General features: G+C 36.9%; 2 protein-coding genes across 2 annotated transcripts; both read right to left on the bottom strand.

Annotated features, from left to right (window-relative positions):
- Positions 1–1,068: 1,068 nt before the first annotated feature.
- aicda (activation-induced cytidine deaminase) lies at positions 1,069–5,837 on the bottom strand. Its single transcript, XM_065261189.2, has 5 exons — positions 3,318–5,837; positions 2,219–2,384; positions 1,817–2,096; positions 1,617–1,732; positions 1,069–1,514 (listed from the first exon to the last, which is right to left on the bottom strand). Exons 1-5 carry the CDS (start codon positions 3,362–3,364, stop codon positions 1,464–1,466), a joined length of 660 nt encoding a protein of 219 aa, XP_065117261.1. The 5' UTR covers positions 3,365–5,837; the 3' UTR covers positions 1,069–1,463.
- A 75-nt stretch (positions 5,838–5,912) lies between these two features.
- Positions 5,913–9,114, bottom strand: nat14 (N-acetyltransferase 14 (GCN5-related, putative)). Its single transcript, XM_065245895.2, has 3 exons — positions 8,943–9,114; positions 8,414–8,499; positions 5,913–8,264 (listed from the first exon to the last, which is right to left on the bottom strand). The coding sequence occupies exons 2-3, from the start codon at positions 8,492–8,494 to the stop codon at positions 7,503–7,505; spliced, it is 843 nt and encodes a 280-aa protein (XP_065101967.2). The 5' UTR covers positions 8,495–8,499; positions 8,943–9,114; the 3' UTR covers positions 5,913–7,502.
- Between the last annotated feature and the right edge of the window lie 311 nt (positions 9,115–9,425).

Here is a 9,425-nt window from a genome sequence, read left to right as displayed (position 1 = left end):
TTCTTGCTGAATATCCGGTTATACCTGAAATGTACATCAGATAAGAAAAATGGTTTTTGTGTAAATATTCAAAATCTTTTCATAATTTATCCAAATTAATTAATCAAATATGACCTATAAGTTATTTACATATTTAAAATTCCATGCTTTCATTTTTGGTTGTTTTTCAAAAATGCTGTAGCCTATGTGTTTTTGTCTCATCATTTCCTGCTTAGTTCTGTAATAATGATTTTTTTAGATTGCATAAAAAAAGTTTTTTTTTGTAAAAAAGTTAACTAAAGTGTAATGCTTTACCATCTCCCTATTTGTAATGGTCTGATCATATAGGAATAATTTGAGTAAATGACAAAAAACAAAGTGGTTTGGCAATTAAGAACAAATACGTTTTTATACACTATAAAAAAATCTTTGCCATCTTAATTTTTTTTTAAGAATCAACTCAGATTTACAAGTCATGTCAACTTACTATTATTTATCTTGACAAGATATTGCTAAAAAGTCAACTTCATTCTATAAGTTATAACAACTCATCTGTAGTTATAACAACTCATCTAAGATAAATAATAGTAAGTTGAAAAGACTTGTAAATCTGAGTTGATTCAACAAAAAAAATTAAAGTAGCAAATAATCTTTTTACAGTGTAGCCTAATCTTTATTTGTACTATATATTTGGTACTTTTTACTGACCCATAATCCCATAATGTTCAACTCCAGAAGTCCTATTAAATCATGAAAAGTCTGAGGCTAATTTAATTGTATTAAAATAATATAGCAGGTAAGACTCTGGACTTACAGATGTGGTTTTGTCCAACACCATAAGCTAAGACCCATATCCAGACCATTCATTTATTTTTTAGAGACTCAGACCGAGGCCACATTCATGTGCTCTCAAGAAGTCTCAAGACCACAAGATCCAGCTCCAGTTACAAATTAACTGGTGCTTTGTAATACTATTACTAAACACACTGTTAATAGCTCATTTCAGTTGTAGTAGTTTAATAATCATCATTTAAAAACCACATATATTTTGACCACTAATCTGAATACCGAGGGGCAACACAAGAGATATGGTGGTTCCCCGTGTCTAATGGTTATGGGCCTTTTTATGACAGAGGTGGGAAATATTATTAATCATAAAACATCTCTTAACAGTTTATTCACTTTTTAAGAAACTTTCAATTCAGCACAAATACTCTCATCAAACCTCATGCACCTGGTAGTCCAGAATGTGTTTATGAAAACAGCTTTATCACAGAATAACATGTCAATGTTTAGCTTTTATTTTACTTTGAGTGAACATATCACATTAATGCTATATACAGTATAATATCATCTCAGATTATTACAGTACAGTACAGTATTTACTCAAATTCAAGTCAGTAGATTCAAGTCTCAGGTCAACAGCACCATTTACACACATTTATATCTCAGTGTTCAGTCATTTGAGAATCTCATATTTGTGGTCAAAGCCCAAGAAGTGTAAAACAGTCCCGCAGATCCTCCGTCTCACAGGGCTATAGTAAAAAAAAGAAGATATGTAAATAAGCACAGGAAATATAGGTTTTAATTTCATCATCAAAAGGTTTACAGGTAAAGAATGCTTGTATATTAAGGACCTGAAGGATCCGATTCAGTTTTCGAACGAGTCTGACAGAGTTTTCCTGAAGGCCATCCCAGGCTTTAAAACGTCTCTCTCTCCGTGCAACAAATGTTTGCCAGCAATAGAAAAAGTCTTAGAAAAACACACAACCACAATCACGTCACATATATCTCATGATCACATATAGCCTATCATATAATCTCTGTCCTCATTTACCTTTATAAGTCATCACAGAGATCTGCACCCCTGCCCTCTTTAGGTTTCGCAGTCCTTCCCTCTCTTGGCTGTCCTCTTCATCGCAGAAATACAGGCGTGACACAAAGATTCTCAGTCGCAGGTTGGGCGTCTGCGACAGGAAGTGGGCAAGTTGCCGGGCACATTTAACGCAGGGCGACCAGGAGCAGAACCAGGTCACTGAGTAACACATCCTCGCACCGTCCACACTTGAACCACACAGTCCTGGACACAGCACCCCCAAATGGCGCAGGAAAAGCAGCTTTACATGAGATGTGGAAAAGAACAGGATGAATCAAAAAGAGATAATAGCAGATGGTGAGATAGAGATTATTAACCCATAAACATCATCATGATTTTTCTGTTTATCTGTCGACTCTTTACCTCTACATGGCAGCCGGAGCGATTGCGCAGGTGTCCAAAGTCAAAAGTTTGGGAGTCAGGGCCAATACGTCTTTTCACCACAAAACAAAGGTAAGTCTCGTGTCTCCCACGGGCCCAGCGCACATTTTTATAATGGAATGTAAATTTCTTCTGCGTCAGGAGCACACTATAACACAACATTTATACTTTGTTATTCAATTTCATAATAATGTACAATGGGACAAGAATGGTTTTGCAGAATATTACAAAATATCAAATCATATTCATTTGTTTTTAAGATGTATGTAGTTTATATTGTCTAAGGCAATAAGAAAAGTTTGTATTTTGGACAATATCTTGCTGAAATAATTTCAGTTACTCTGATGGGACACCACTTGAAAGGATTAAAAGTAACTTTGGCAAAATAAAATAGAAAGTTTTCAAAATAATCAAATTGTTTCTAAAAAACATTACTTGTTGCCAGATGCAGATCTTAATGAAATGACATACATCTATAATACATATTAAAATATAAACAGTTTGCATGACTATCCAAAAGCGGCCATATCACTGTGTTTGTTTATGATAATTGACTAATAGATGTAATATAAAACAATAGCAATACATCTGTGATAATGGACATATAACACAGAATAATATCAATAAAAATATTGATAAAGACGCTTAAGATTTATTCAGGGTTTACATACATTTTCTGTACAAAAAACCCTGAATAAATCTTAAGCGTCTTTGTTCCTCTATATTTTGTAATGATCTACTTGTACAGTATGACTGAAACAACCCTTAGTCATCAGTGATTGGTTGACTTGGTTTCTAAACCTTGCTCATTTCACAACAAAGATTACGCATAGCCACAAACACTCACAACCATTCATACTAATATCTATCAGTTTCAATTTTCACTTTCTGAAACCAAAGAAAACCTAAATGCAGGTGCATTAAAGTGCATATAAACTAAATGACATAAATGCATTAATACATTGCCATTAACTTATAATAAATAATATGGCCATAAATACTGTTGCCTTTGCATATGCACGGTCCAGACTAAAAAAAACACCCCTTGTCTCTCACTATCACTTGTTTTGTTTTCACTTACCTGTCCAGCTTGCTGATCATTCCGAAAGACGAAACTTGCAAACTCATTCAGTCATATGAAAGTGGCTGAGAGTTTAAAAATGGGTCGAGGAAGAGGGAGGTATAGAAAACGTATGACATGCTCGTATAACTGAGAAAAAGAGGGTCCCTGATTGGGTGAGAAATGTTTTCAAACGTATTTGGGAGGGCACAGGTGCATTTAAACTGAGGCACGGATGAATGATCTGTATAATAAGCACGTGATATCGAAACAGATACGAGAAAGTGTTATATATATATATTTATATATATAACAGAGAGTGTGTTATTTCTATAATGTCATATACTTTTACTCAGTTGAATAAACTTTAGACATAGTGGTTAAAAAGAAATGAAAAATGGTTTGATGACAGCATGGGGGTCTTTTCTATTTAGTAACTGTTAATTATTGTTTATTCAGTAGCACTTGCTTCGCAACCATAGAATGTGTGTCAGAAAACGCTGCCAACAGCGAAACCAAAATGAGCTGGAAATTTCCAAATCTCTTGCACCCAGTCAGGGAACCTCCACTTCAGTTTTCCCACACAATCTAAAACAACAACCAAAACACTCTTATATAGTTTATACCCTTGCTCAGATTTTCTCCATCCTCACCCTTTCCACTCATTTAGTTTTTCCCACAGGGATCCAAAAGCTGGTTTTTACTACAGGAGGTTTCCAAAATCCTGACACCTCCACAGAGGGTTTTTCCAAAAAGGCAATTAACCCTCACATGCAGTGTGCACACACACCAAAACAGACAGGTAGCGTGAGGGCCCGGTGCCAAATGCAAGCCCAGCTAATCCGCCTGCTCACGAAAGGAGAGGGTAATCCCTTCACACACACACGCACGCACACTTATTAATTTGTGGTTGTCTACAACCGTCTTTTACTTTTCCTTGTTACTTTTAAGTTGGCATCCTGTGCGTGTTTGTCTGTCTCCAGTCACCCTGTCATGCCCTCTGTGGCCAGGGAAATCACCGCTCCCCAATGAGCTCCTTCTTCTGTGTATGTGTCTGAATTCGAACATCTGGAAGAGATCTGTCTGCTCCCATGATTTACCTTCCGACCACAAGTCTTTCTGAGGTCTTACCACAGTGCACAATGTGTGTATAACATGGGAAAACAAGAGAAAGGATGTAGGAAAGAATACAGGTCATGCTTCTGTTACAGCTAATAATCAGTTTTTGGATGTATTATAACAATATGCCTCAAAAAGACATGCGAGTAAGAAAGTTTTGTGTATTCACACCAACATATCGGAAAAGACGTGTGACACTAGCACTTCAAATTTATATCTGACTGCTGCCACAGGTGACCCAAGGCCCACTTTTCAATAAGTGTCACTTAGACTAAAGTCGACCACTACATTGTATCAAAAGTCGCAACGCGAACAAATCATTACAGGAAACGTCAACTCATATTTTCCGAAAACCCACCCTCGCACACAGACACACACACACACAAGATCGTGCAGACGAATTCAACCACGGCTCCAAACACTCACTTTCCAGAGTCATGAACTCACATCTGTTTCCTGGTGACAATAATAGTTACCCATCGGTTAGGGGACGTAGTAGCAGGTGTTCAATTGCCTGAGCAGCTTTGTACTTTACAACCAATGGTCCTTAACGTCAAACTGGCCACTGTGACTTCCAAAAGCTACAGGAGATACAGTAACTCAGTTGTCTAACACATTGGCAGCTCATGAAATTTTGGGTATGGGTAGTCGAATGCATTTTAAACAGGCTTTTACTGTATAGTTTTTGTGTGCATGACAAATACGGTAAATTTTTTGTTAAAAAGAGGGCGAGTTACGGGTTCTTCCAAAACATTCACAAAGCATTCATGCATACATACATTCATTTCTTTATCTCATTGTGAATATATTAGAGAGTTAGGCGAGGTGTACAATGTTACAGGTAACAATTCAAATCATTCTGAAACCAGTATTTAAACCCAAATTGTCTACATGAGAGTAATATCAAAACCTGCTAAATGAATACTACAGACCTTAAGTTATCTTAAGTTATGGTAAGTTTTGTAGTTATCTATTTGTTTTAATTGTCAAGCATGTGTGTACTGCATGCTTTTAAATAATAAGTCAAAAGTTTTAAATAGATTAGTAGAGCTAACTAAAAACGTGACAGTGCAGCTTTGTGTTGCAGGTGAGAATCTCCCCAACCACACGGTAAACTGTATAAACATCCGGTGGTGAATGAGTGCAGTAGGTGCTGTTGGGTAGTAGTGTGAGTGGTTAAGGTATAGACAGTTTTAAGCAACCACACAGCATGAACTGATCTTCATTTCAAACACACTCGGCGTCACCGAACTGTATCCACCTACACAGAACAATGTAGCATGCAGAAATGAACTGTAGATCCTTTTGCAATGCATTTTGCAGCAAATTTAAAGCAATCACACTGGATACAAATGTTGAACCTTATTCACACAATTGAATGTCACAGTTTGCTTGCAAAGGTTTTACGGAGTTATTCAGTACAGCAAAACATAATTAAAATGCGCATGTTCAAAACATATGCATATATATGCAAAAATTAAAGACATGAGACAAAACTGTGGTGCAATACTTTATAAGCTTATTTTTCAACAGTCATAGGAAACGCTTTTCAAAAAGAAGAAAAAAATACCACATACCACTTGTCATTTACATGCCACACAATAAATAAGATAAATAAATAAGGTAAACACAAAAAGTAAATTGTTTACTCTCTTGTCATGTTCTCACAAACAACGCCTTCAATGTTTTTATTCTAAGCAAATAATACAATAACCATTATCACCAACTGATTATCCTTTTTCAGTCACCGCTCAACTAACAACTTCATCAACCCAGAGATGAAATCTGCAACACTCATCAGCAAAAAAATAAAAACAATATAAAAAGTTATGATTTATATAATCTATAGTGAAAAATATCCAGAAGTCAGAATATTCACTAAGTTTGTAAATGTGGTGTACAACTCACAGGGAGAGGATAAACAAATAACTCCTAAATGAAAATAATACAAACTTATCCAAAACTACACTTTAAAATATCTTTAGTAGCTAAAATCATCTTAAAACACAATTAATGCATGGCAATTTATAACTGTTTTAAATTTTACTGAATTGATCACTAATTTAAAGTAATCTGCTTTCACCCCAGTGAAATATAAATTCTAATATTCATACGCTTTTGTTTGATTCACATTGTACTAACAGGCACCTTATAAATAGTTAAAGGGAAAATTCAACCAAAAATGTCTTCTGTTGAACACTGTAAGCTTGGCGTTGACGGTACCCATTGATTTTCATAGTAAGAAACATAAAAACTATGGAAGTCAATTGGTGTCTGTGTTCAGCAGAATAAAGAAACTCATACAGGTTTAAAACAACATGAGGGTGAGTAAATGATAACAGAATTTAATTTTTGGGTGAACTATCCTTTTAAGTTTTCCTTTAATATCAGGTTGAATTAAAGGGATAGTTCGGCCAAGAATGATATTAAACCCATGATTTACTCGCTCTCAAATCGTCCGAGATACATATGTCCATCATTTTTCAGACAAACACATTTTCAGTTATTTTAGAAAACGTTTTAGATCTTTTAGTTAATAAAATGTAAAGTTAAGGGGTCCAACATCCTTCACAAAATAAATCCAAACGGCACCACAATGATAAACAAAGGCCTTCTGAAGGTAATCCACACCGTTTTGTTGTAGAAATATCCATATTTGAAACTTTATAAACAATAATAACTAGCTTCCGGTAACGCCGCCATCTTAGTCGCGTACGTATTCAAGATGAGAATCTAAGATGGCGGCGTTACCGGAAGCTAGTTATTTTCGTTAATAAAGTTTTAAGTATGGATATTTCTTAAACAACAGCGAGCGGATTACCCTTAGAAAGCCCCATCCTGGAGCCGTTTAGATTTATTTTGTGAAGGATGGATGGACATTTTTGGACTTGATGAAGTGGACCCCATAACTTTACATTTGATTAACTGAAAGATCTAAAACATTTTCTAAAATAACTGAAAATGTGTAAGTTTGAAAAAATGATGGATATATGCATCTCAGGCGGCTTGGGAGTAAGTAAATCATGGGTATAATATCATTTTTGGATGAACTATCCCTTTAAAGACCGCCTTTTATTGACACTTCACTTACAAATCCTTAACAAACACTTTGGTTAAAGGGAACCCCAGCCAACCCTTCTCTGGTTCTTCATACTCATCCTCCTCCTCTTCCTCAGTCCCTCCAGTCTCACCTTGCAGACGATAACCCAGCCTTCTAAAGAAAACCTCTCCCATTTTGGAGGGAAATGGCACGTGGGCATAGACCCGGCATATTCCACTCTGCCTTACTTTAGATTCCAACCCCTGCACCAGTAATCTTCCCAGTCCCTCTCTGCGGTACCAGCTTTGAACCACCAGCCTGCATATCCGACATACACCATAGCGACTCCAACCATCTCTAGCCACACACCCCATAATCTCTCCATCACAGTCTGCTACCCAAACCTCCCCGGCAACCTTTGCCCTCTCCTTAATTTCATCCTCATCCACCTGCTCTTTCTCATTGGTCTTCTCTTTCTCCTTGGCTTTTTTGCGCCGTCTGGTTTTCTCTTGATTGGCGCTCGGTTTTGTTCTTCCTGCGTAAGGATTGGGAAGCTCCGGTTCGGTGTCTGCATGGTAACTGCTACCCACATAGTCCCAGTATGGCCTGCTGGAGCCCAGGATGCCCACTGATCGTGGGATGGTGAGCTTGAGGTATATGATAAGAAGGAAGACAGGAATGACCAACGCAATGATGAAAGAGTGCAGCACAAAGCGGAGGATGGAAGAGAGAGTGGCCAACATGAGAAGGGCAGCCGGACGGGTAAGGAGGTGAAGAATGAGACGGTTTTCTGTTCCCTCGCATCCTTCCTGTACATACAAATGAAAACAAAACAGAAAATGCAAAACAAGTGAAGAACATGACAAAAGAAAGGATATTGAGAAATGTTGTGTTCCTGTATTTATAGGAAACACATAATATGATAAAAACTACTAAATGGGTCAACAAACGATCTCACCTTGATAAGAATCTTCACAGCTTCAATGTCTTTCTCCTGCATCCGCCGCAGGACTACATCGCCAAGGTCTAACCGACCCATCGCACCTTATAAATTAATACAGATCCTATGTTAAAATGTAATATTTTTTAAATATGACCAGAATCATGTCCCAATTGTTTTTATTGCGGTGATTATTTACAATAAATCTTTACAGCACTGCAAAAAAACAAGCGAACGCAAACAAATACACAAAACCTGACTTAACGAGAAACCTGTCCAGGTCTGCTTATGGGTTTTGAGGCAAGAAAACAGGGAATTTTTGATGTTTCGTGGCACATACTACTTGTATTTACAATATAGGCCAAACACATATGTAAAAATATAAATTAATAACCATTATGAGTTCTCTACATTCACAAGCATTGATCTGATATAAAGTAGCGTGCTCTACCGTTAGCTTCAACCCTGTCACCCCCATTTAAATCCTTATATGGTAAACGCCGCCTTCTTCAAGTCTGTAAATATAGAGCATGCGTGACCTACTTACCTAATATTCATTCAAAGACGCAGGGAATTTTAGAGCATGGTAAAGTAAGGATTCAGTTGTCTACTTTATTCAGTCGATGTTACTTGCAATATTAGAAGGACTGAAGTAAACGGCGTAGTCTCTTCCCATAAGGAATGCAGTTTTCACCTAATCTTCTCTGTGAATACGAACCTGCGCAAATTGCGTAGTGTGGTTGCTCGTGTAGGGAGCGTTTAAGATTTAAATGCTAGAGCGCATGCGCCATGTATGTTAGCTGTAGTATTTTGGGCGATTTCCGGAGGTGAGCATCCCGTTGCCCTAATCCATTTGAAGGGCCCTTAAAGTGAACGTTTGTTGTCTCACTTTTGGATTTATCTTGACGAGGTGACTGACAGGCCAATGTTACTTTGCCAACGCTGCACGTGCGCATAAAAATCAGAATTCAGTTGTTGGATATAAATATTATGTTTAGTATTTCTTGTAAAATGCTATTTTTATCTTATT

This window comes from Paramisgurnus dabryanus, chromosome 13, assembly GCF_030506205.2.
Source record: "Paramisgurnus dabryanus chromosome 13, PD_genome_1.1, whole genome shotgun sequence".
NCBI classification, from domain to species: Eukaryota; Metazoa; Chordata; class Actinopteri; order Cypriniformes; family Cobitidae; genus Paramisgurnus; species Paramisgurnus dabryanus.
Note: the sequence above shows the minus strand (reverse complement) of the source record. Positions and strands in the feature narration are given on the sequence as shown.

Bases quoted from the DNA above. Each gene is read 5' to 3' on its own strand.
- nat14 (XM_065245895.2), bottom strand. From the start codon at position 8,494: ATGGGTCGGTTAGACCTTGGCGATGTAGTCCTGCGGCGGATGCAGGAG. The intron at 8,265-8,413 runs GTGAGATCGTTT...TTGTATGTACAG, and splicing joins CTGTGAAGATTCTTATCAAG to GAAGGATGCGAGGGAACAGA.
- aicda (XM_065261189.2), bottom strand. From the start codon at position 3,364: ATGAGTTTGCAAGTTTCGTCTTTCGGAATGATCAGCAAGCTGGACAG. The intron at 2,097-2,218 runs GTAAAGAGTCGA...TCTCATGTAAAG, and splicing joins GCTCCGGCTGCCATGTAGAG to CTGCTTTTCCTGCGCCATTT. The intron at 1,515-1,616 runs GTCCTTAATATA...TTTTTACTATAG, and splicing joins AACTGAATCGGATCCTTCAG to CCCTGTGAGACGGAGGATCT.